Source organism: Anomaloglossus baeobatrachus, chromosome 9 (assembly GCF_048569485.1).
Source record: "Anomaloglossus baeobatrachus isolate aAnoBae1 chromosome 9, aAnoBae1.hap1, whole genome shotgun sequence".
Taxonomy (NCBI): Eukaryota; Metazoa; Chordata; class Amphibia; order Anura; family Aromobatidae; genus Anomaloglossus; species Anomaloglossus baeobatrachus.
The window spans coordinates 230,105,236-230,133,155 of NC_134361.1; the positions used below are offsets into that span (position 1 = coordinate 230,105,236).

The 27,920-nt window shown below is 46.5% G+C and overlaps 1 protein-coding gene across 1 annotated transcript; it reads right to left on the bottom strand.

Annotated features, from left to right (window-relative positions):
• Positions 1–570: 570 nt before the first annotated feature.
• Positions 571–9,759, bottom strand: CCDC187 (coiled-coil domain containing 187). The gene is made up of 5 exons (XM_075324976.1): positions 9,741–9,759; positions 8,712–8,791; positions 7,036–7,223; positions 3,251–3,338; positions 571–898 (listed from the first exon to the last, which is right to left on the bottom strand). Exons 1-5 carry the CDS (start codon positions 9,757–9,759, stop codon positions 689–691), a joined length of 585 nt encoding a protein of 194 aa, XP_075181091.1. The 3' UTR covers positions 571–688.
• Between the last annotated feature and the right edge of the window lie 18,161 nt (positions 9,760–27,920).

The following is a 27,920-nucleotide window of genomic DNA, read 5'->3' on the forward strand; positions in this document are numbered from 1 at the left end:
CGTGTATTGCACTGTCTATTGCTGGCTGCAGAATGAGTAAACTGAGAATCCTTCAGTGAGCTTGCAGTCCGTGTATTGCACGGTCTATTATAGGCTGCAGAATGAGTAAACTGAGAATCCTTCAGTGAGCTTGCAGTCCGTGTATTGCACTGTCTATTGCTGGCTGCAGAATGAGTAAACTGAGGTTCCATCAGTGAGCTTGCAGTCCGTGTATTGCACTGTCTATTGCTGGCTGCAGAATGAGTAAACTGAGAATCCATCAGTGAGCTTGCAGTCCGTGTATTGCACTTATTGCTGGCTGCAGAATGAGTAAACTGAGAATCCTTCAGTGAGCTTGCAGTCCGTGTATTGCACTGTCTATTGCTGGCTGCAGAATGAGTAAACTGAGCTTCCATCAGTGAGCTTGCAGTCCGTATATTGCACTGTCTATTGCTGGCTGCAGAACGAGTAAACTGAGGTTCCATCAGTGAGCTTGCAGTCCGTGTATTGCACTGTCTATTGCTGGCTGCAGAATGAGTAAACTGAGGTCCATCAGTGAGCTTGCAGTCCGTGTATTGCACTGTCTATTATAGGCTGCAGAATGAGTAAACTGAGGTTCCATCAGTGAGCTCGCTATGATGATGTGATCGAGAGTTTGTGGCTCTTTTATCTGTCTTTTTCTGAGCTCCTAAGTGCAATGTGCATTGGCTTATCGCTTCCAGGCCCATGACCTAATCATAAACAAAATGTGGTTGGCTTTCTCCGTCCATACCTCAAGCGTTACGCCAGATTTGTGCAACCTCTGCTGGATGTGGGCCACCGACTGCTGTATCCTCAGGATCTCCTTCTGCTGTCTCAGCAGCAGTTTCCTCTCCTGGTGGGCGGCCTTGTAAATATTGTGCAAGTGCCGAATTTCGGCCTGCGAAGGACAAAACGGACCATAAGTGATCTGGAAGAATGCGCTGCGTAATTGTCAACATTTCTTCCATGACTGCGTGACAGCGGTGTCCGCCATGTCATCCACGGTGACACTGCTGCAGTCAGCATTGGCTGTGGAAGCCCCAGGTCCATGGGCGAAACGCCGTCTCCCTGCAATATCTGCAAGATAAAGACACTAACAAAGCCGAAATCAATATAATTACACGTGGAGCCCGCTAAGTATTTGTAGGGGTCAGAGACTTCCTATAAGACTTTGTCTTCTGCTACTGGTTTCCGATCTGCTTGTAGCTTCCAGTTCCTCCACTGCCTACTTCCCAACGTCCAATACCTCTGCTACCCATCTACTGTCTGCCTGCAGCTTCCAATATCTCTGCTACCCATCTACTGTCTGCCTGCAGCTTCCAATATCTCTGTTACCAGTCTACTGTCTGCCTGCAGCTTCCAATACCTCTGTTACCAGTCTACAGTCTGCCTGCGGCTTCCAATACCTCTGCTACCCATCTACTGTCTGCCTGCAGCTTCCAATACCTCTGCTACCCGTCTACTGTCTGCCTGCAGCTTCCAATATCTCTGCTACCCATCTACTGTCTGCCTGCAGCTTCCAATACCTCTGCTACCCGTCTACTGTCTGCCTGCGGCTTCCAATATCTCTGCTACCCATCTACTGTCTGCCTGCAGCTTCCAATACGTCTGCTGCCCATCTACTGTCTGCCTGCAGCTTCCAATACCTCTGCTACCCATCTAGTGTCTGCCTGCAGCTTCCAATACCTCTGTTACCAGTCTACAGTCTGCCTGCGGCTTCCAATACCTCTATTACCAGTCTACTGTCTGCCTGCGGCTTCCAATACCTCTGCTACCCATCTACTGTCTGCCTGCAGCTTCCAATACCTCTGCTACCCGTCTACTGTCTGCCTGCAGCTTCCAATACCTCTGTTACCAGTCTACAGTCTGCCTGCGGCTTCCAATACCTCTGCTACCCATCTACTGTCTGCCTACAGCTTCCAATACCTCTGCTACCCGTCTACTGTCTGCCTGCAGCTTCCAATATCTCTGCTACCCATCTACTGTTTGCCTGCAGCTTCCAATACCTCTGCTACCCGTCTACTGTCTGCCTGCAGCTTCCAATACCTCTGTTACCAGTCTACAGTCTGCCTGCGGCTTCCAATACCTCTGCTACCCATCTACTGTCTGCCTGCAGCTTCCAGTACCTCTGCTACCCGTCTACTGTCTGCCTGCAGCTTCCAATATCTCTGCTACCCGTCTACTGTCTGCCTGCGGCTTCCAATATCTCTGCTACAGATCTCCTGTCTGCCCGCGGCTTCCAGTATCTCTGCTACCTGTCTCCTGTCTGTGGCTTCCAGTACCTCTGCTACCTGTCTCCTGTCTGTGGCTTCCAGTACCTCTGCTACCTGTCTCTTGTCTGTGGCTTCCAGTATCTCTGCTACCTGTCTCCTGTCTGTGGCTTCCAGTACCTCTGCTACCTGTCTCCTGTCTGTGGCTTCCAGTACCTCTGCTACCTGTCTCCAGTCTGTGGCTTCCAGTACCTCTGCTACCTGTCTCCTGTCTGTGGCTTCCAGTACCTCTGCTACCTGTCTCCTGTCTGTGGCTTCCAGTACCTCTGCTACCTGTCTCCTGTCTGTGGCTTCCAGTACCTCTGCTACCTGTCTCCTGTCTGTGGCTTCCAGTATCTCTGCTACCTGTCTCCTGTCTGTGGCTTCCAGTACCTCTGCTACCTGTCTCCAGTCTGTGGCTTCCAGTACCTCTGCTACCTGTCTCCTGTCTGTGGCTTCCAGTACCTCTGCTACCTGTCTCCTGTCTGTGGCTTCCAGTACCTCTGCTACCTGTCTCCTGTCTGTGGCTTCCAGTACCTCTGCTACCCGTCTCCTGCCTGTGAACCTAAACAATACTAAAGACAATGACAAGACCTAAATCAATATAATTACACATGGAGCCCGCTAAGTATGTGTAGGGGTCAGAGACTTCCTATAAGACCGTGTTTTCTGATTTCGGGGAGCATGGCTGAGGGGTGGCATTGATTTATGCTTGTTGAGTCTAATAACAAAAACTTTGTGACCATCGGCCTCGTTCCCAGCTTCCCTCCGCCAAGGACACAGTGATAAGATTGGAAAGTGGAAAGTTTGCAAAACCAATAATCAACAACCCGCAGCTGCTGCAAAACTACAACTCTCAGCATGTCCGGGCAGCCATAATTATCATTGCTGAGACACGCAGCCCTGGAAACAGGTCAGGGGGACGTCAGCGATTTAATGGCCGTCTTCCGACAATAACCACGGCCTGTACGATCCCCGTCAGCCGCTGGTTCTCCTGGTACCTGCTCTTGTTTCAGGTTCCTCTGGGTTTCTTGCTCCTGTCTCAGGAGTTCTTCCATCTTACTGGTCTCGTTCTTCGTTTCCCAATATCTGAAGCAAAAAAAATAATTATTTAATATATAGTGGTAATCTAACTATGCACTGAAATGGATGATCACTTGAGAACCTCCTTAGTTCATCTGATCTGAAGACGTCTCCATGCAGAAGGAGGGACAGAACTGTTAGCTGTTCTGTCTCACCAAAACCATGTAGTCCCCTTCTAGCTATGAACCTTCAAACAATAGCCAAATTGTCCACCCCTACTATAGAGTACCAGGTTTGACAACCCTATAAAATGTGTGAGGTACAACCAACTCCTTTAAGAACAGCAGAGCTTGTCTAGGTTCAAACTGGATAAAACACCTAGAGTAACCCAGAACATCAGAAGAGATATAGAATGAACGAAGACTGGATGAGATGGCTAGAGTAACCTAGAAATAGAGGATGACTAGAGTAATGGCAAAAAGGACTAGTGTAACCTAGAACTGAAAAGGATGACTAGAGTAACACAAAACTGGACAGGATTACAAAAGTAACCTAGAACTGAGAAGAGCAACAAGAGTAATCTAGAACTGAGAAGATCAACAAGAGTAATCTAGAACTGACAAGAGTAATCTAGAACTGAGAAGAGCAACAAGAGTAATCTAGAACTGAGAAGAGCAACAAGAGTAATCTAGAACTGAGACGAACAACAAGAGTAATCTAGAACTGACAAGAGTAATCTAGAACTGAGAAGATCAACAAGAGTAATCTAGAACTGAGAAGATCAACAAGAGTAATCTAGAACTGAGAAGAGCAACAAGAGTAATCTAGAACTGAGAAGAGCAACAAGAGTAATCTAGAACTGACAAGAGTAATCTAGAACTGAGAAGATCAACAAGAGTAATCTAGAACTGAGAAGATCAACAAGAGTAATCTAGAACTGAGAAGAGCAACAAGAGTAATCTAGAACTGAGAAGAGCAACAAGAGTAATCTAGAACTGAGATGAACAACAAGAGTAATCTAGAACTGAGACGAACAACAAGAGTAATCTAGAACTGAGACGAACAACAAGAGTAATCTAGAACTGACAAGAGTAATCTAGAACTGAAAAGATCAACAAGAGTAATCTAGAACTGAGAAAATCAACAAGAGTAATCTAGAACCGAGAAGAGCAACAAGAGTAATCTAGAACTGAGACGAACAACAAGAGTAATCTAGAACTGAGAAGATCAACAAGCGTAATCTAGAACTGAGAAGATCAACAAGAGTAATCTAGAACTGACAAGAGCAACAAGAGTAATCTAGAACTGAGAAGAGCAACAAGAGTAATCTAGAACTATAGTGGACAACTAGCCTAATCCGGGAACTTGAGAGGAAGAATATTGTAACCTAAAACTGAAGAGGACAATTAGCGTAACCTGAAACTACAAAGGGCGACTAGAGTAAGCTAGAATTTGAGAGTGTAATTAGTCACCTAGAAGTGAAGAAGACGAATAGCGTAATCTGGAACTGAAGAAGACGACTAGAGTAACACAGAACTAGAGAGGGCTACTAATGTCACCAAAAACTGGAAAGAGCGACCTACAATTCGAGAGGATGACTAGAGTAACCTGGAAATGGTGTCTAGAGTAACACAAACTGGAGAGAACGAATAGATTAACACAGAATTGGAGAGGATGACTAGAGTAACACAAAACTGGACAGGATGACAAAAGTAACCTAGAAATGAGAAGAACAACAAGAGTAATCTAGAACTGTAGTGGACAACTAGCCTAATTTGGGAACTGGAGAGGAAGAATAGAGTAACCTAAAACTGAAGATGACAATTAGCGTAACCTGAAACTACAAAGGGCGACTAGAATAAACTAGAACTTGAGAGTGTAATTAGTCACCTAGAACTGAAGAAGATGACTAGCGCAACCTGGAACTGAAGAAGACGACTAGCGCAACCCAGAACTGGGGAGGACGATTAGAGTAACACAGAACTAGAGAGGGCTACTAATGTCACCAAAAACTGGAATGAGCAACCTACAATTGGAGAGGATGACTAGTGTAACCTGGAAATGGTGTCTAGAGTAGCACAAACTGGAGAGAACGAAGAATTGAGCAACACAGAATTGGGGAGGATGACTAGAGTAACACAGAATTGGAATGCGAGACTAGAATAACATAGAACTGGAGAGGATGAAGAGAGTAACCTAGAATTGGGTAGGATGACTAGAGTAAAACACAACTAGGGAGAGTGACTAGAGTAACCTAGACGTGGAGAGGGTGACTAGAGTAACATTGAACTTTCGGCGGCATCTAGAGTAACACAAAACTGGAGAGGTGACTAGAGTAATCTAAAACTGGAGAGAAGGACTAGAATAATCTAGAATTGAAGATGACAACTAGAGTAACCTGGAAATGGAGAGGGTGACTAGAGTAACACAGAACTGGAGAGGGTGACTAGACAAACACAAAACTGAAGAGGACGACTAGAGTAACAGAGAACTGGAAAGGATGACTAGAGTAACCTAGAATTGGATTGGACGACCAGAGTAACCTGGAACTGGAGAGGGTGACTAGACTAACAGAAAACTGGAGTGGTCTACTAGAATAACCGAAACTGGAGATGGTGACTAAAATAACCTAGAAGAGAGAGCGACTAGAGTAACCTAGAACTGGCGACTAGAGTAAGTTACTAGTGTAACCCAGAATTGGAGCAGATGACCAGAGTAACACAGAATTGGAGAGCGCAACTAGCATAACCTAGAACTGGAGAGGGTGATTAGAGTAACAGAGAACTGGAGAGGGTGACTAGAGCAACCTAGAACTGGAGAGGGTGATTAGAGTAACAGAGAACTGGAGAGGGTGACTAGAACAACCTAGAACTGGAGAGGGCAACTAGAGTAACATGGAACTGGAGAAGGCAAGTAGAGTAACCTAGAAGTAGAGAGAGCGACTAGAGTAACACAGAACTTGAGAAGGTGACTAGAGTAACCTAGAACTGGAGATGACTATTACAGTAACCTAGAACTGAAGAGGATGACTAGCATAACCTGGAACTGGAGAGGAAGATGAAAGAAACCTAAAACTTGAGAAAACGACTAGAATAAACTCAAACTGGAGAGGACATCTAAAGTAAACTAAAACTGGAAAGGATGACAAGACTAATCTAAAATTGATGAGGACAACAAGAGTCACTTAGAACTGGAGAGGATGACTAGAGTAACCTAGAACTTGAGAAGACGACAAGCGTAAGCTACAACTGGATAGGCTGACTAAAGTCAACTAAACTGGAGAGGACGACTAGTGTAACCTAGAACTGATGAGGACAACTAGAGTCACTAAGACCTGGAAAGGACGAGTAGAGTAACCTAGAACTTGAGAAGATGACAAGCGTAAGCTACAACTGGATAGGCTGACTAAAGTCAACTAAACTGGAGAGGACGACTAGTGTAACCTAGAACTGATGAGGACAACTAGAGTCACTAAGACCTGGAAAGGACGAGTAGAGTAACCTAGAACTTGAGAAGATGACAAGAGAAATCTAGAACTGGACAAGGTGACTACAGTTATCTAAGCTGTAGAGGACAAGTGTAACCTGGAATTGATGAGGACGACTAAAGTCACCTAGAACTGGAGAGATGACTAAAGTCACCTAGAACTGTGTAAGACACCTTGAGGCACCTAAGACTTGATAAGTCACCTAAAATGAAGTACCACATGGTCTACTTATCCTATGCTTAGCTCTCTTCTTTGCCATACAAGAAAGGCTCTCACATCTTCTGGTGACGTAGCAGAGCCAGTTCTGCCTTGGTCTTCTCCTTCACAGCCTCTTCTCGCAGTCGGAGCAGAGCGGTCTGATGTCTCGCACGTAGCTCCTCTTCCCGGAGATACTGCTGAGACATCTCCAGGGTGAAACGACTGAACATGTTCGGGGAACCATAAAACTCTCCGACTTCACTCCACTGTGAATGAGATGAAACCTGTGATTACTGCAGAAATAGCACGCACGCACGGGACGATCATGCACGCTCTACGCAGATATGACCCAGCTCTAATATGCATGAAAAAATGTATATGACCCCCCCCTTTCCTCTTCCAAAACCTCCTATATCCCTCCTTATATCACAGTTGTGTATATATACCCTTTAAAGGGGATCTCTAGCACTGATATATTGATGACCCGTCCTTGGGTCATCAATATTGGATTGGTGGGGGTCCAACACTCAGGACCCCCACTGATCAGCACCTGCCGGATGTACACAGTGTACAGATCCGTGACAGCACAGCGCCATCCACTGTGTAGTGGCCATTCCCGGTACTGCACCTCTGCTCCCATTCACTTCAATAATAAATGAGTAAAGTGATATAACAATAACAGAAAACAAAACAATCAACAGGAGAAGATCGCAGATGTGTGCTGCCACCTGCTGGTCACCACTGCTAAAGTGCAGGTAGACCTTTTTTCTCTTGTCAAATTGTTTTTTTTTTTTGTCTAGGAACCCCATTTATATAAGAAGTCACAGGGTTGAAGGAAAAAAATATCAAAGGGCACAATACAATTCTCAAAAATGTGTATAAGATGACTATACTGTATTATACGTGGCGACTTTATTATGTGCAACTGGGTGGAGAAAGGGTAACTTTTTTTTACAGAGAAATCCCCCATTGGAGAGTATTAGATGGACAGTCACTCGTTGTAATACTACACCTCCACAGTAGGGGTCGCTGTATGAGAAGTGAGCAGTTGTCACGAAAAATGTCATGCATATGACCAGCCAAACACAGCACACCGGTGTCACATTTGACAGATAGTTCTGTGGTGTCCGGCAGTAGAAGGTCACAGTGTTTGGATACACAAGCTGCTCTCTGACTTTTCTTGCTTGGGGTTTATCCCTTTTCTCTTTAGGACCCTGCTGATTTCCTCACTTTTCCAGCTGTTAATCTTCAGCACTTCCCTTCTGTGTCTTTAAATACCCTAATTCCCCCATACTCTGCGCTGGTGATAGGTCTAATACCCTTAACAAGTCTTCAGTGCAAGCAGACGGCTTGCATTCATCTGGAGAAACTTTGTTGTTGCAGTTCCTCTCCCTGAGTCATCTGGAGATAAATTATTCTTTACTTTCCCTGTGTCTTCATTAGTACCTAATGGGACTGACTAAGCGCTCATACCTTCTGTTCCCTACCTAGGGCCAAGCTCAGGGTTAGCGAGGGTCAGGTTTCCTGCTTGGCGCATAGGTGAAGAACCTATCTAGAGTGGTGAGGGTCACCAGGGCCAGTGGTAGGTTTTCACCCCCTTCTCTATACACAGGGTTTCCCTTCCCTTTTGCTTGGTACCTAGCATGACAACCAGACCCACAATACTCTAACGTTTCACGGAAAATCAGTAGAATGCTTAATAAAACATGTGGGATGTTTCCCATTGATGTCCACAGTGCCCGGTATTACACTACCTTGCTGGTGGAGTCTGTGGCTGGTTCTGTGTGATCCCAGGATTGCTCCAGGCTTTCCGTCTCAGTTGGTGCAGCGCTCACTATGTGGAAAAAAATAAATAAAATTTTGATACTATATGAGAACTCACTACCAAAAAAACAAGACAGAACTTTAAAGCGAACTTGTCACGACTCATAAATTTGTATTTTTTTCTATCTGGTGTAAACGCCGCTGTTCTCCTGAATCCGGCGATGCTTTTCTTTTGTTCCTGCGCCTCTCTGATCCTGAGATACGGCCCTTTCTTCCCTTTATATGAATCTAGTTTTTTTAACCAATGGGACTGGATTCTAAAGTCCACGCCCACAGAGAAGATTTGAGGTCCACGCCCACTTGCTTAGAAGACTTGATATATATGCAAGGAAGAGAAGGCCATATCTCAGGAACGGAGAGGCGCAGGAACAAAAGAAAAACAGCGCCCGATTCAGGAGAACAGCGGCATTTACACCAGATAAAAAAAATTACAAATTTATAGGAAGTTGGAAGTCCCCTTTAAATAACATTGACATCATACCATTGTTGCAGTCTGTAATTTTAGAAAACACTGATTTGCAGAATAAAAGGGCTCCACAGAAAGAATAAAGGGATACATTAATGCAATTGGCCCTGAGGTTAGACTGTTATGTTTAGAGTGACAGAAATCTCTGCGCAGTGCCAAAGGGGTTTACCCTTTCTATGAAGCCCTGTCTTCTAACATGGTCTCAGATCACAGACTTAGACAGAACAAAAATATAAACACAACACTTTAATTTTTTATTCCATTTTTCCTAAGCTAAACTCAATGATCAAAGACTTCTCCTGTGGAGAGATAATCCATCCACCTCACAGGTGTGGCGTATCAAGATGCTCATAAGTCAGCATGATTATTGCACAGGTGGGCCTTAGGCTGGCACACCTGTGCAATATACTATATTTGTCAACAATATTTGAAAGAAAAAGGTACCTCCTTAATTCCTAAATTTATAGAGAGTTATCAGGTAGGCAGAACTTACAAGGCATTAAGGTCAACATTTCCATTAGTGAGCCCAGAGGCAGAGGGAGGAGCTAGAAGGAGAGAGAGGAGGTAGAGGCATAGGGAGGAGCTAGAGGCAGAGGGAAGAGCTAGGAGAGAGAGGAGGTAGAGGGAGGAGCAAGAGGCAGAGAGAGGAGCTAGAGGCAGAGAGAGGAGCCAGAGGCCGAGGGAGGATCTAGAGGCAGAGGGAGGATCTAGAGGCAGAGAGAGGAGCCAGAGGCAGAGAGAGGAGCCAGAGGCAGAGAGAGGAGCCAGAGGCCGAGGGAGGAGCCAGAGGCCGAGGGAGGAGCCAGAGGTTGAGGGAGGAGTTAGAGGCATAGGGAGGAGCTAGAGGCAGAGAGAAGATCTAGAAAGAGAGAGAGGAGCTAGAGGCAGAGGGAGGAGCCAGGGGCAGAGGGAGGAGCTAGAGACAGAGGGAGGAGCTAGAAGCAGAGGAAGGAGCCAGAGGCAGAGGGAGGAGCTAGAGGCAGAGAGAGGAGCCAGAGGCAGAGGGAGGAGCTAGAGGCAGAGGGAGGAGTTAGAAGCAGAGGGCGGCAGAGAGAGGCTCTAGAGGCAGGGGGAAGAGCTAAAGGCAGAGAGAGGAGCCAAAGGCAGAGGGAGGAGCTAGAGGCAGAGGGAGGAGCAAGAAGGAGAGAGGGGGGCCAGAGGCAGAGAGAGGATCTAGAGGCAGAGAGAGGAGGTAGAGGCAGAGAGAGGAGCTAGAGGCAGAGGTAGGAGCTAGAAGCAGAGAGAGGAGCCAGAGGCAGAGAGAGGAGGAGCCAGAGGGAGGAGCTAGAGGCAGAGGGTGGAGCTAGAGGCAGAGGGAAGAGCTAGAAGCAGAGAGAGGAGCCAGAGGCAGAGAGAGGAGGAGCCAGAGGGAGGAGCTAGAAGCAGAGGGTGGAGCTAGAGGCAGAGGGAGGAGCTAGAAGCAGAGAGAGGAGCTAGAGGCAGAGGGAGGAGCTAGAGGAAGAGGGAGGAGCCAGAGGCAGAGAGAGGAGCCAGAGGCAGAGGGAGGAGCTAGAGGCAGAGAGAGGAGCTAGAGGCAGAGAGAGAAGCTAGAAGCAGAGAGAGGAGGCAGAGGGAGGAGCAAGAGGCATAGAGAGGAGCTAGAGGCAGAGAGAGAAGCCAGAGGCCGAGGGAGGATCTAGAGGCAGAGGGAGGATCTAGAGGCAGAGAGAGGAGCTAGAGGCAGAGAGAGGAGCTAGAGGCAGAGAGAGGAGCTAGAGGCAAAGAGAGAAGCTAGAAGCAGAGAGAGGAGGCAGAGGGAGGAGCAAGAGGCAGAGAGAGGAGCTAGAGGCAGAGAGAGGAGCCAGAGGCCGAGGGAGGAGCCAGAGGCAGAGGGAGGAGCTAGAGGCAGAGGGAGGAGCTAGAGGCAGAGGGAGGAGCTAGAGGCAGAGGGAGGAGCTAGAGGCAGAGGGAGGAGCCAGAGGCAGAGGGAGGAGCTAGAGGCAGAGCATCCCCCCCTCCTTCCTCTTCTACCTACATAGAATCTCATCAGCACCAACTGCCATCTCCTATCTCAGTAATGGAAAATCTTCACTGAATACAGATTTTACCTCACAATTGAGAATTTTGATAAGGACCAATTCTGGCAGGAGCAGATTTGCCTGATAAGAAATATTACAAAGCTGCTTATTATCTTGTGTATTATTGAAAAAAAAAAAAAAAACGACGGTTACGCTTTAAGTAGATGATCCTATGGAATTGTCCTCCTTACTGACTCTCCGTGTGTTTGGTGTATACGTGTGTGTGTGCTATGTACGTGCTGTATATACATGTGCCATGTGTAAGATATGTGTGTGCTCGGTGTATACATGTGTGTTCTGTATACATGTGTGTGTGCTATGTGTGTGTAACATATGTGTGTATGTATATGATCTGTATACATGCGTGTGTGCTATGTGTGTGTAACATATGTGTTGTGTCACACACTGTGTGTGTTTGTAGCATCCACATTTATACATTCCCGGATTGTCGCTCCAGCTTCTATTTTAAGGGCTTTTCCATTTACGGTCCATGAATACACAATCAGTGGAGGGGGGGGGATCCGACCCTTAAATGCCAATTAAAAAAGGAGGTGCCGGATTCTCTGTAGCGTCACAGCCCTTTATCCGGGCACTGCAATGTACGCACAAATACATACCGGTCCTGCAGTGACCAGGAAGAATTCCGAGAACCTAAATTCTAAAAGCAGGTACCCCCATCTCAGACAAGAGGTCTGTTGGGCTATTCCTAATCTCAGGGTTACCCCTAATGGTGGAGGTGCCTGACTCTCGTACCTGGCTATGCTCCTGACCAGAACTAATCTGATTCCCCCCTCCCACCAGGTAAGGAAGGGACAGGAGTGAGATGGAAACACTGATAAACATAGACAGGGGAAAACCAAAACTCTGACTCATCGCACACACAGGAACAAACAATGAGAGACTCAGGAGACAAGCAAGAGCAGGAAGACAGTAACAAAAAGACAACAAGTGTTAACTCCACAACTGCACACAGAAACTAGTACTACAACCACAAGGGGTCCCTAGGCTATCCCTAACCGCTGGGTTACTCCTAATGGTGCTGATGCCTGAGTCTTGTGCCTGGCTATGCTCCTGACCAGTACTAATCTGATTCCCCCCTCTCACCAGGGAATGAAGGGGCAGACGTCCGATGGACAAACACAGGAAAACCAAAACTTTGACACACTGTAAACTCACAGGAACTAACAATGGAACTAACTAACTCAGGAGAAAAGCAAGAGCAGAAAGGTAGCAACAAAAAGACAACAAGGGTTAAGTCCACAACTGCACACAGCAACAACTACTACAACCACCAGGGGTCCCTAGGCTAGCCCTAACTTCAGGGTTACCCCTGATGGTGGAGAAGGCCGAGTCTTGTAACCTAGCTATGCTCCTGAGCAGAATTAATCTGATTATCACCTCTCACTATAGAAGGAAGGGGGTCGGAGTGAGATGGGAAACAGATAAAGACAGACAGGGGAAAAGCAAAACTCTGACACACTGCACACATACAGGAACTAACAAGGAGAAAAGCAAGAGCAGGAAGGTAGTAACAAAAAGACAATAATGGTTAACTCCAGAACTGCACACAGCAACACGTACTACAACCACCAGATAGTCTGGATCACTGTCCCCCAACTCCAGTCCTCAAGGCCCACCAGCAGTGCAGGTTTTCAGGATTTCCATAATATTGCACAGGTGATGATTTCAACACCTGTGCAACTCTAAGGAAATCCTGAAAAAATGCCCTGTAGGTGCACCTTGAGGACTGGAGCTGGGGAACATTGGTCTGGATCACAACACCTCACCAGACCTGCTAAGATAAACTATAGCTGGCACTAATGGAAGTGTTCAGTCAGCATATTGTAATGCCTGCCTGGATCCACAGACTCAGATGGGCTGTAATGGACAGGCTAGAGGGAAGCCACTCACCAAGCAGGACCCCCAGAACCCTGAAACCCTTTAACCCCTATACAGGGATGTGGAATTACACAGGGCCCTGGAGATCACTACCTGTGGAAGGCTGCAGTCCGATGAGAGTAGTCGTCAGGCAGGGTCAAACCAGGAATAGCAGAACAGGGACAGAATCGGCAGACAAGGATGTAATCAGCAAACGTAGCAGTGGTCAAATCCGGATCGGGCAGCGAGGTACAAAAACAGCAGCAGGAGGGTGGTCAGGAAGCAAGCAGAAGTCAGCACACAGGAATCACAAAACAGAATAGGACGGATCAGGAGCCAGGAAATCAGAACTATCTCTGGCAGTGGTCATGTGACAGGAGGGGGAATAAGAAGGGTGTGGTGTCTTCCCATTGGCTGTAGCTGAATGCTGGCAACTTCAGCTGGAAGACACACGCCACCCACAGTCAGCCAGCGGTACTGCAGATCCCAAGATAACCCAGCCCAGTGGATGATCGGAGCCTGCGCCCACCGCTGGCATCGACTCCTCTCCCATCACCAGCACCATCCACGGCAGGAACATGGCGTCGCCTGGCGATCGGAGCAGAATTCGCTGGAGCAGACTCTGGCGGTGACATAACACATATATAGGAGTTGGGGAACATTGGTCTGGACCACAACACCTCACGAGACCAGCTAAAATAAACTATAGCTGGCACTAATGGAAGTGTTCAGCCAGTATATATAGGAGGGGAGCAGATGTGATTGGCTCCTCCACAACATGTGATCAAAGGAGACTAACAAGCAGACTAGCAGAGATTAATTCTGAACTACCACGCTGCAGGCCGATGCTGTACCCGATGTGTTTGGCCTATGGATCCGAGAAGTGACAACTGCTCTCCTAACCCAGAAATTTGCGGAGATCGGTTGTCACCCCTTTGCCTTATCAGGAAGGGGCACCGTTTTTGGAAATCAGCAGTAATCTATGAAAAATGGGTGGTCACATTGTATAGTAGGGGGTTACGGCCATATATTTAACATACCGGTACCGTGTGCCGTGATCAGATGGTTCTGATGGGTGACGCTGCCTGCAACGCTCTTGCCCAATCCGACTCCGGACCTGTAATATAATATTATAGGAGTTGTATTTTTAGCGTTTCGGCAGAAGGTCAACCAATCACGAGCCGGCTACTAAAACCCCAGATTGATAGAAGAAAATGGGAGCAGCGAGTGATGCGGAGCAATCAGATTGGTAATGTCAGGCGCAGATTTACACCGTGCGGCTAGATTCGGCCGCCTCCCTGTCTGGCTCCAGGGCTCCGAGTATTGACAAATCCTCCGGCTCCTTCCAATAGGAATAATGCGAGTGCCGCATGCCCGGAGGCGGCATCCGTCATGGAATGTCACTGCTCTTGTTGATCCCTTTTCCTAAAGTGAATTTGGAGGCCGGGCGGCGGCTCTGGACCCTCTCCAGGTAATTACTGGTAAAAGGTTGGACGCTTTCTGCCCTGTTATCCAAATGGCCTGTGTGTAATCAGCGAAAGCCCCCCCGCCACCGCCGCCACCGCCACCGCCGCCACCGCCGGCTTTGAACTTGTTCTTTAAAGATTATATAGGCCTGATTAGATTGTTTCGGGGGGGTTTATTTCCCCCTCAATCTGATTACTTACACCCTATGTGGGATTTCTAGAAGCTCTTTTCATTTCTTAATTGGACCTAAAGACTTGTAAGGATGGGACGGCCTAAATCTGATGGAGAACGGCGGCTACTAATGTGCCACTGATTAGCGGGCGGACAGCTGGCTGTATGCAATGGTGGCGGAAGGACTCTGCCTTCCTTTGGTGCCTTTAGGATGGGCATCAGGTCCACACTGCCCGCTGGCAAAGGGTACGACGCTATCGGGGTCCCCGTGGTCTTAGGGGCTCATGTGCAAACTCAGGTCTCTTGCCGTTTTTTTTTTTATAAACACTACCTAAAAGTGTCTAAATAATGTCGCCATACAATGGCCAGTTAACCGTTATATACAGTGCACAAATAGTAGTGCCATACAGTACCCAAATTATAGTAGTGCTATTCCCAAATAATACAGCAATACAGCGCACACAGAGTAGTGGCATACAGTACACAATTTATAGCACTGCCAAACAGTGCCCAAATAATACGGCAATACAGAGCACAAATAGTAGTACCATACAGTACCCAAATCACAGTACTGCCAAACAGTGCCCAAATAATACGGCAATACAGAGCACAAATAGTAGTACCATACAGTACCCAAATTATAGTACTGCCAAACAGTGCCCAAATAATACGGCAATACAGACCACAAATAGTAGTACCATACAGTACCCAAATCACAGTACTGCCAAACAGTGCTCCGATTATACGGCAATACAGAGCACAAATAGTAGTGCCATTCAGTACCCAAATTATAGTAGTGCCATGCCCAAATAATACTGCCATACAATGCCAAAGTACTGGTGCCATACAATACCCGATTTATAGTAGTGTCATGCCCAAATAATACTACAATACAGTGCACAAATAGTAGTGCTATACAGTACTCAAATTATAGGAGTGCCATGCCCAAATAATACTGCAATACAGTGCCAAAGTAGTGGTGCCATACAGTACCCAATTTATAGTACTGCCATGCCCAAATAATACTGCAATACAGTGCTCAAATAGTAGTGCCATACAGTACTCAAATTATAGCAGTGCCATGCCCGAATAATACTGCAGTACCATGCACACATAGTAGTGCCATACAGTACTCAAATTATAGTAGTCATTCCCAAATAATACTGCCATACCGTGCCAAAATACTGGTGCCATATAGTATCCAATTTATAGTACTGTCATGCCCAAATACTGCAATAGAGCACACAAATACTAGTGCTATACAGTACCAAAATTATAGTAGTGCCATGCCTGAATAATACTGCCATACGGTGTAAAGATATTTGTGCCATACAGTACCCAATTTATAGTAGTGCCATGTCCAAATAATACTGCAATACAGCACACAAATAGTAGTGCCATACAGTACCCAAAATATAGCAGTGCCATGGCCAAATAATACTGCAACACAGTGCACAAATAGTAGTGCCATACAGTACCCAAATTATAGTAGTGCCATGGCCAAATAATATTGCAATACAGTGCCAAAGTACTCATGTCATGCAGCACCCAATTTATATTAATACCACGCACAAATAGTAGCGCCATACAGTACCAAAATGTTAGTATTGCCATAGAGTACCTAAGTAATACTGCAATACAGTATCAAAATTATAGCACTGCTATACAGTTGTGACATTCAGTGCCAAACATTAGAGCCCAATTAACACTGCCATGCAGTGCCCAAATCCTAGTAATGCCACAGAATGTCCAAATACCATTACTATACACCGCCCAAATCACAGCAGTGCCATAAAGTGCCTATATAATACTGCCATGCAGTGTACACACATTGCCAAAATCACCAGTGTCCAAATAACATTGCCCTAAAGTGGCAAAATATTAGACTTGGCATCTGGTGTCCAAATACTACTGTCATACAATACCCAATAGCGCCATATGGTGCTCAGATACTGGTATTGCCATATAGTATATAGGTGACCATAGTGGCATACAGTCCTGCTGTTGCATTCTGTGCCCCATTTCTGTTTTCGGGTGGGCACTGTGCGGATATGGGTAGCAGTTGGGGTAAATCTATGGGGCGGGAGACCCTCCCCGTATCTGGCGGTATAGACCCTCCCCGTATCTGGCGGTATAGGCCCCCCCGCATCTGGCGGTATAGACCTCCCCGTATCTGGCGGTATAGACCCTCCCCGTATCTGGCGGTATAGACCCTCCCCGTATCTGGGGTATAGGCCTCCCCGGATCTGGCGGTATAGACCTCCCCGTATCTGGCGGTATAGACCTCCCCGTATCTGGCGGTATAGACCCTCCCCGTATCTGGCGGTATAGACCCTCCCCGTATCTGGCGGTATAGACCCTCCCCGTATCTGGCGGTATAGACCCTCCCCATATCTGGCGGTATAGGCCCTCCCCGTATCTGGCGGTATAGACCCTCCCCGTATCTGGCGGTATAGGCCCCCCCGGATCTGGCGGTATAGACCCTCCCCGTATCTGGCGGTATAGACCCTCCCCGTATCTGGCGGTATAGGCCCTCCCCGTATCTGGCGGTATAGACCCTCCCCGTATCTGGCGGTATAGGCCCCCCGGATCTGGCGGTATAGACCCTCCCCGTATCTGGCGGTATAGGCCCCCCGGATCTGGCGGTATAGACCTCCCCGTATCTGGCGGTATAGACCCCCCGGATCTGGCGGTATAGACCCCCCCGGATCTGGCGGTATAGACCCTCCCCGTATCTGGCGGTATAGACCCTCCCCGTATCTGGCGGTATAGACCTCCCTGTATCTGGCGGTATAGGCCCCATGGTCCCCCTAGAATCGGCTCCCACCATGGGCTTCCACTGAGGATTGACAATGGCGCACGCAGGCAGCGCAGCACAATGGTTACTGCCTCCCATCCCGAGATGAGCGGCCGCGGACAATTACTCTGACTCGGAGAATGATTCTTCTCCCTCTAATGGAGACAAGTAGTCACTTAAGGGCCGTACGAGCTGCCATTTCTTAAGCAGCGCCGGAGCCCAGAAGTGCCGGCTCAGCAGCGTCTGACAATCGGGGCCAGACGGTGTGCACAAGTCGGCGTACCATTAACCAGTTCCTTGCCGGCTGATACTGACCCACACTGGAGTGGTTTACAGTGAGAAAAAAAGATAAAGGCCAAGTGCTCCGCGAGGTCAAGAGCGCTGATAATAGGGCAGCATGGTGGCTCAGTGGTTAGCACGGCAGTCTTGTGGTGGCTCAGAGGTTAGCACTGCAGTCTTGTGGTGGCTCAGTGGTTAGCACTGCAGTCTTGTGGTGGCTCAGTGGTAAGCACTGCAGTCTTGTGGTGGCTCAGTGGTTAGCACTGCAGTCTTGTGGTGGCTCAGTGGTTAGCACTGCAGTCTTGTGGTGGCTCAGTGGTTAGCACTGCAGTCTTGTGGTGGCTCAGAGGTTAGCACTGCAGTCTTGTGGTGGCTCAGTGGTTAGCACTGCAGTCTTGTGGTGGCTCAGTGGTAAGCACTTCAGTCTTGTGGTGGCTCAGTGGTTAGCACTGCAGTCTCGTGGTGGCTCAGTGATTAGCACTGCAGTCTTGTGGTGGCTCAGTGGTTAGCACTGCAGTCTTGTGTGGCTCAGTGGTTAGCACTGCAGTCTTGTGGTGGCTCAGTGGTTAGCACTGCAGTTTTGTGGTGGCTCAGTAGTTAGCACTACAGTCTTGTGGTGGCTCAGTGGTTAGCACTGCAGTCTTGTGGTGGCTCAGTGGTAAGCACTGCAGTCTTGTGGTGGCTCAGTGGTTAGCACTGCAGTCTCGTGGTTGCTCAGTGGTTAGCACTGCAGTCTCGTGGTGGCTCAGTGGTTAGCACTGCAGTCTTGTGGTGGCTCAGTGGTTAGCACTGCAGTTTTGTGGTGGCTCAGTGGTTAGCACTGCAGTCTTGCAGCGCTGGGGTCCTGGTTCAAATCCCACCAAGGACGACATCTGCAAGGAGTTTGTATGTTCTCCCTGTGTTTGCGGGGGTTTCCTCCGGGTTCTCCGGTTTCCTCCCACACTCCAAAGACATACAGATAGGGACTCTAGATTGTGAGCCCCAATGGGGACAGTGTTCCTGATGTATGTAAAGCGCTGCGGAATTAATAGCGCTATATAAATGAATAAATATTAATATTATTATTATTATTATTATTATAATATAAAAGCCAGAAAATGTGCAACTATCCCTCTGAGACTGACACCTCCTGTTCTGTACAGATCACATCTCAGTAGACTCATTATCACAACAGACAGGATTATAGGAACTGATAACACCGCTATATACAGTAGATAACAGGATCCACCATTCACAATAGGTGATGTCACAGCTCACCTCCTCCTGTACAATGACTGATAACACCTCTATATACAGTAGATAACACAGGATCCACCATTCACAATAGGTGATGTCACAGCTCACCTCCTCCTGTACGATGACTGATAACACCTCTATATACAGTAGATAACACAGGATCCACCATTCACAATAGGTGATGTTACAGCTCACCTCCTCCTGTACAATGACTGATAACACCGCTATATACAGTAGATAACACAGGATCCATCATTCACAATAGGTGATATCACAGCTCACCTCCTCCTGTACAATGACTGATAACACCACTATATACAGTAGATAACACAGGATCCACCATTCACAATAGGTGATGTTACAGCTCACCTCCTCCTGTACGATGGCTGATAACACCTCTATATACAGTAGATAACACAGGATCCACCATTCACAATAGGTGATGTCACAGCTCACCTCCTCCTGTACGATGGCTGATAAGACCTCTATATACAGTAGATAACACAGGATCCACCATTCACAATAGGTGATGTCACAGCTCACCTCCTCCTGTACAATGACTGATAACACCGCTATATACAGTAGATAACACTGGCTCCACCATTCACAATAGGTGATGTCACACCTCACCTCCTCCTCCTCCTGTACAATGAATGATAATAACTGTATATCCAGTAGATATTAGGGGATTCACCATTTACAGTAGATGATACCACAGCTCACCTCCTCCCCCTCCTGCACAAGGAATGATAAAACCTTTAGATACAGTAGATAACACAGGATCCACCATCCACAATATGCAATATCACAGCTCACCTCCCCATCTTGTACAATGACTGATAACACATCTGTATACAGTAGATAACACAGGATCCACCATACACAATAGTTGATGTCACAGCTCACCTCTTCCTTCTCCTGTTCAATGACTGATAAGACCTCTATATACAGTAGATAACACAGGATCCACCATTCACAATAGGTGATGTCACAGCTCACCTCCTCCCCATCCTGTACAATAACTGATAACTTTATATACAGTAGATAACACAGGATCTGCCATCCACACCTCCTCCTCCCCCTGTACAATGATTGATAACACCTCTATATACAGTAGATAACACAGGAGCCACCATTTATAACAGGTGATGTCATAGCTCACCTCCTCCTCCACCTGTACAATGACTGATAACACCTCTATATACAGTAGATAACACAGGATCCACCATTCACAAAAGGGGATGTCACAGCTCACCTCCTCCCCCTCCTGAACAATGACTGATAACACCTATTTATGGTAGATAACACAGGATCCACCACTCATAACAGATGTCACAGCTCACCTCCTCCTCCTGTAAAATGCATGAAAATGAGAACCCACCAATCATTTTCCCTTTCTTGACCTCGGCTGTTGATCCGGGTTCTCTGCTTTTCAGGACTGGATTTTAGCTCTGGACTCTGTAAGAAAACCATAGCTTACTCCATCTGGCGGGATATGCCGGAGAGCGAGCAGTAATGGCGGCCGTCCCGGGACACAGAAATCTCACAGGTATTACCTGCAGAGTATCACCCCTCCGCATCTCCTCCAGGCACCTCCGGGCCTCCGCAGCCTCCGTCTTGGCCTTCAGCCTCAGTGCAGCCAGGTCCTTCTCTTGTTGCTGGAGCTGAGCCTATGGAGTAAGAAATATATAAAAATGAGCTCAGGTTTCTTCATTGGCAGTGTCGTACCCATCATGGACAATCTCTGTTTGCATTGGCCGTATCACAGGACATACATAAAGCTGCCACAAGAGGGAGCTCCACCGCATACACAGTTACACAGCTCTGTATACAGCCATGTGCAGTGTGCTCTCCCTAGTGGTGGCTGCAGACCCAGCTCCACTAGGCAACTGTCACGATGTTACTTCGGGATAGTGAGGGACATGGGGCTCCTATGCTGTCCTTTACACTAGGGGTCCCTAGGCTATCCCTAGCCTCCGGATTACTCCTAATGGTGGAGATGCCGGAGTCCTGTGCTTTTCTATATATCTCTATATATCTATTTCTATATATTTCTATATATCTTTCCTGATAAATACTACTCTAATATCCCCTTCCCCCCAGGGAGGGACAGGGATAGCCAGGGATCCCTAACCTCAGAGTTACCCCTAATGGTGGAGATGCCTGAGTCCGGTTCTTCGGTGTGCTCCTGACCAAAACTAATCTAATTCCCCCCTCCCAAAAGGGAAGGAAGGGACAAGAGTGAAATGGAAACACAGAAAAAGACAGACAATGGAAAACCAAAACTCTGACACACAGCACACACAGGAATAGACAAAGAGAGACTCAGGAGAAAAACAAGAGCAGGAGGGCAGCAACAAAAAGGCAACAAAGGTTAACTCTGCAACCGCACACAGCAACAGGTATCACACCAGATAGTTGGTCTGGAGAGGTGTAGTGATCCAGACTAAGATAAACTATAGCTGGCATAGGTGGAAGGATCCAGCCAGCATAAATAGGAGGGGAGCAGATATGATTGGCTCGTCCACAGCAGGTGATCAAAGGAGACTAACAAGCAGACCAGCAGAGATGAACTCTTGCTACCCTGCCTCTGAATTAGCAGTCAGCAGGTTGACGGCCGAGTCTGCCTATGTAGATCATAGACAACAGAGAAGTTATCGGGCAGAGAGTCAGAATCTGTAGTCTGAACAGCACCGGACACCACCATGACAGTCGGTGAAGTTTGTCAAAAATCTCTGAGTAACAGAAGTGACCTAGTGGGGGACAGGTTTTGGGGCTTGATCTCATCAGATGTGACACAACACGTCAATATCTCCTGAGCTGCAGTACCTGAGAACGGCCACTACACAGAGGATGGCGCTGTGGAATGCTAATTCTGCACATTGTGTACTTTCAGTGCTTATGGGACCTGTTAGCGGCTGGTCGGAGGGTGAACTGGGTGATGGACCCCCACAATCTATTCAGACCCTCAAATTGCCTTCCGTACATTTCGGACACACTTACTTTTATCCTGCTTGCTATTTGTACGCGTGCAGTTGGAGAGGAGGAGGATTCCCCATGCTGCGGCGCCCCTCGCTTGCCTTTCTTATCTGCAGAGCAAACACATCGTACGTTGTTAGGAGCTGCCACTAATGGCTCAATGAATGGGGGTAGGAACGTTACGACCCCTGCAATAGTGACAGTCAGGAAAGAATCTTCCCCCATCACCTGTGAGTGATATTATGGAGAAGTGCAAGGAATTGCAGCAACTCAGCCACGAAGTGAAGACCCCCGTAACGTTACCGAACAGGGGGCCGAGAGCTGAGGAGCAGAGACCAGAAAAGTTACCACCGCTCTGCTGACCCCATAACTGCAGAGTTCAGTCCTCCTCTGTTATTACCACCAGCCCTTAAAAAGCCAGGAGCTTCATGGCCGAGCAGCTGCAAGCAACCATATATCACCAAGCACAATGCCAAATGTCAGTAGTAGTGCTGGATTCATATACCGATTGTGGTCCTGGTGCTGTATCCATGTACTGATGATGGTTCTGGTGCTGTATTCTTGTACTGATAGTGTTTTTTGTGCTGTATTTATGTACTGATAGTGGTTCTGGTGCTGTATTTCTGTACTGATGGTGCTATATTCCAGTACCGATGATGATTCTGGTGTTGCATTCATGTACTGATGATGGTTCTGGTGCTGTATTTCTGTACTAATGGTGGTTTTAGTGCTGTATTCCTGTACTGATATTTTTGTGCTGTATTCCTATAATGATGATGGTTCTGATGCTGTATTCATGTACTGATTGTTTCTGGTGCTGTATTCCTGTACTGGTGATGGCTCTTTATTCATGTACTGATGGTGGTTCTGGTGCTATATTCCTGTACCGATGATGGTTCTGGTGCTGCATTCATGTACTGATGGTGGTACTGGTGTTGTATTCATGTATTGATGGTGGTTTTAGTGCTGTGTTCCTGTACTGATGGTGTAATTTGTACTGTATTCCTGTACTGATGACAGATTTGGTGATGTATAGCTGTACTGTTGGTGGTTCTGGTGATTTATTGCTGTACTGATTATGTTTCTGGAGCTATATTCCTGCACTGATGGTGGTTTTGGTGTTGTATTCATATAGCAATGCTGTTTCTGGTGCTGTATTCCTGTACTGATGGTGGATCTGGTGATGTATTCATGCACTTGTGGTGGTTGTGGTGATATATTCCTGTACAAATGATGGCTCTAATAATGTATTCATGTTTTAATAGTGGTTATGGTGCTGTATTCCTGTACAGATCATGGTTTGGTGCTCTATTTCTGTATTGATGATGATGATAATAATATAATATTTATTCATTTATATAGCCCTATTAACTCCACAGCGCTTTACATACATTGGCAACACTGTCCACATTGGGGCTCACAATCTAAATTCCCTATCAGTATGTCTTTGGAGTCTGTGAGGAAACCGGAGTACCCGGAGGAAACCCACGCAAACACTGGGAGAACATGCAAACTCCTTGCAGATGTTGTCCTTGGTGGGATTTGAACCCAGGACCCCAGCGATGCAAGACTGCAGTGCTAACCACTGAGCTACCACAAGACTGCAGTGATAACCACTGAGCCACCACAAGACTTAAGTGCTAACCACTGAACCACCGTGCCGCCCACGATAATGATTATTATGGTGATGTATTCATGTATTGTTGGTAATTCTTTTGATGGATTTATTTATGGTGGTTCTGAAACTGAATTCCTGTACTGATGGTGGTTCTGGTGCTGTATTCTTGTAAGCACTCCTTTAAATTTTTTGCAGACCCTAAGATTGGTTCAGTATGACAGTGTGGCCTTTGGAAAAAAAAGGGTTTGCACCCCTGATAAAGAGTATACCGTCCCTGGCTCAGGGCTGCAGCACATTACTCCTCTATATATGCTATATATGTATAAGTATATTTTCTGCCTCTCAGCCCCGCACTGCACATACTCGCTCGGCTGCAGAGAGCAGATGATAAACGCCTTGATTATTAACAATTTGCAGAATTTATTTACCATTATTCCAGTTGAATAAATGGAAGATTAGAGATTAATTTTTCAGCCCGCTGTAAGGCCAAAAGTCAATAATCAGCTTACATGCGCCCGGCATCGCCTGCGGAGTAAATCAGCACAAATCGTATTGTTACCCAGATGCAGGAGAAGCTGGAGATTACTCAAAAAATGGGAGCGCTGAGCGCCCGGAAGGAGGGGTCCGCAGAAAGCCTGGAAATTGCTTTATAGTTAATAACAGGGATGAGGGCTGCACAGCAATTAGCGGCTTTACAGGAATGAACGTCCCTAATGCTGAATTATCTCTGGGGACAATATTTACTTTAGGTAGTTTTCACGCTTTTGGTGGCGTAAGGCGTGGCACTGGCATTAAAGTGGCGCCATCTTGTGGGGTGTGTTCAGGAGCCCATCGTCCTCCCCTCACCATGAGATTAGGGGATATAAGTAACAAATTAAAATATATTGTATATATTGTACAGCACCATCTTTACCTTGTGTCAGTTGTTCAGCACCATCTTTACCTTGTGTCAGTTGTACAGCACCATCTTTACCTTGTCCCAGTTGTACAGCACCATCTTTACCTTGTGTCAGTTGTTCAGCACCATCTTTACCTTGTGTCAGTTGTACAGCACCATCTTTACCTTGTGTCAGTTGTACAGCACCATCTTTACCTTGTGTCAGTTGTACAGCACCATCTTTACCTTGTGTCAGTTGTTCAGCACCATCTTTACCTTGTCTCAGTTGTTCAGCACCATCTTTACCTTGTCTCAGTTGTACAGCTCCATCTTTACCTTGTCTCAGTTGTACAGCACCATCTTTACCTTGTGTCAGTTGTTCAGTACCATCTTTACCTTGTGTCAGTTGTTCAGCACCATCTTTACCTTGTGTCAGTTGTACAGCCCCATCTTTACCTTGTGTCAGTTGTTCAGCACCATCTTTACCTTGTCTCAGTTGTTCAGCACCATCTTTACCTTGTGCTAGTTGTTCAGCACCATCTTTACCTTGTCTCAGTTGTACAGCTCCATCTTTACCTTGTCTCAGTTGTACAGCACCATCTTTACCTTGTGTCAGTTGTTCAGCACCATCTTTACCTTGTGTCAGTTGTTCAGCACCATCTTTACCTTGTCTCAGTTGTACAGCACCATCTTTACCTTGTCTCAGTTGTAAAGCACCATCTTTACCTTGTGCTAGTTGTTCAGCACCATCTTTACCTTGTCTCAGTTGTACAGCCCCATCTTTACCTTGTCTCAGTTGTTCAGCACCATCTTTACCTTGTGTCAGTTGTTCAGCACCATCTTTACCTTGTCTCAGTTGTTCAGCACCATCTTTACCTTGTGCTAGTTGTTCAGCACCATCTTTACCTTGTCTCAGTTGTACAGCCCCATCTTTACCTTGTGTCAGTTGTTCAGCACCATCTTTACCTTGTGTCAGTTGTTCAGCACCATCTTTACCTTGTCTCAGTTGTTCAGCACCATCTTTACCTTGTGCTAGTTGTTCAGCACCATCTTTACCTTGTGTCAGTTGTTCAGCACCATCTTTACCTTGTCTCAGTTGTACAGCACCATCTTTACCTTGTGTCAGTTGTTCAGCACCATCTTTACCTTGTGTCAGTTGTTCAGCACCATCTTTACCTTGTGTCAGTTGTTCAGCACCATCTTTACCTTGTCTCAGTTGTTCAGCACCATCTTTACCTTGTGCTAGTTGTTCAGCACCATCTTTACCTTGTATCAGTTGTACAGCTCCATCTTTACCTTGTCTCAGTTGTACAGCACCATCTTTACCTTGTGTCAGTTGTTCAGTACCATCTTTACCTTGTGTCAGTTGTTCAGCACCATCTTTACCTTGTCTCAGTTGTACAGCACCATCTTTACCTTGTGTCAGTTGTACAGCACCATCTTTACCTTGTCTCAGTTGTTCAGCACCATCTTTACCTTGTGTCAGTTGTTCAGCACCATCTTTACCTTGTCTCAGTTGTTCAGCACCATCTTTACCTTGTGCTAGTTGTTCAGCACCATCTTTACCTTGTCTCAGTTGTACAGCTCCATCTTTACCTTGTGTCAGTTGTTCAGTACCATCTTTACCTTGTGTCAGTTGTTCAGCACCATCTTTACCTTGTGTCAGTTGTACAGCCCCATCTTTACCTTGTCTCAGTTGTTCAGCACCATCTTTACCTTGTGTCAGTTGTTCAGCACCATCTTTACCTTGTCTCAGTTGTTCAGCACCATCTTTACCTTGTGCTAGTTGTTCAGCACCATCTTTACCTTGTCTCAGTTGTACAGCTCCATCTTTACCTTGTCTCAGTTGTACAGCACCATCTTTACCTTGTGTCAGTTGTTCAGTACCATCTTTACCTTGTGTCAGTTGTTCAGCACCATCTTTACCTTGTCTCAGTTGTACAGCACCATCTTTACCTTGTGTCAGTTGTACAGCACCATCTTTACCTTGTCTCAGTTGTTCAGCACCATCTTTACCTTGTGTCAGTTGTTCAGCACCATCTTTACCTTGTCTCAGTTGTTCAGCACCATCTTTACCTTGTGCTAGTTGTTCAGCACCATCTTTACCTTGTCTCAGTTGTACAGCTCCATCTTTACCTTGTGTCAGTTGTTCAGTACCATCTTTACCTTGTGTCAGTTGTTCAGCACCATCTTTACCTTGTGTCAGTTGTACAGCCCCATCTTTACCTTGTCTCAGTTGTTCAGCACCATCTTTACCTTGTGTCAGTTGTTCAGCACCATCTTTACCTTGTCTCAGTTGTTCAGCACCATCTTTACATTGTGCTAGTTGTTCAGCACCATCTTTACCTTGTCTCAGTTGTACAGCTCCATCTTTACCTTGTCTCAGTTGTACAGCACCATCTTTACCTTGTGTCAGTTGTTCAGCACCATCTTTACCTTGTGTCAGTTGTTCAGCACCATCTTTACCTTGTCTCAGTTGTACAGCACCATCTTTACCTTGTCTCAGTTGTACAACACCATCTTTACCTTGTGCTAGTTGTTCAGCACCATCTTTACCTTGTCTCAGTTGTACAGCCCCATCTTTACCTTGTCTCAGTTGTTCAGCACCATCTTTACCTTGTGTCAGTTGTTCAGCACCATCTTTACCTTGTCTCAGTTGTTCAGCACCATCTTTACCTTGTGCTAGTTGTTCAGCACCATCTTTACCTTGTCTCAGTTGTACAGCCCCATCTTTACCTTGTGTCAGTTGTTCAGCACCATCTTTACCTTGTGTCAGTTGTTCAGCACCATCTTTACCTTGTCTCAGTTGTACAGCACCATCTTTACCTTGTCTCAGTTGTTCAGCACCATCTGTACCTTGTGCTAGTTGTTCAGCACCATCTTTACCTTGTGTCAGTTGTTCAGCACCATCTTTACCTTGTGTCAGTTGTTCAGTACCATCTTTACCTTGTGTCAGTTGTTCAGCACCATCTTTACCTTGTGTCAGTTGTTCAGTACCATCTTTACCTTGTGTCAGTTGTTCAGTACCATCTTTACCTTGTGTCAGTTGTTCAGCACCATCTTTACCTTGTGTCAGTTGTTCAGTACCATCTTTACCTTGTCTCAGTTGTACAGCACCATCTTTACCTTGTGTCAGTTGTTCAGCACCATCTTTACCTTGTCTCAGTTGTACAGCACCATCTTTACCTTGTCTCAGTTGTTCAGCACCATCTTTACTTTGTGTCAGTTGTTCAGCACCATCTTTACCTTGTCTCAGTTGTACAGCACCATCTTTACCTTGTCTCAGTTGTATAGCACCATCTTTACCTTGTGCTAGTTGTTCAGCACCATCTTTACCTTGTGTCAGTTGTTCA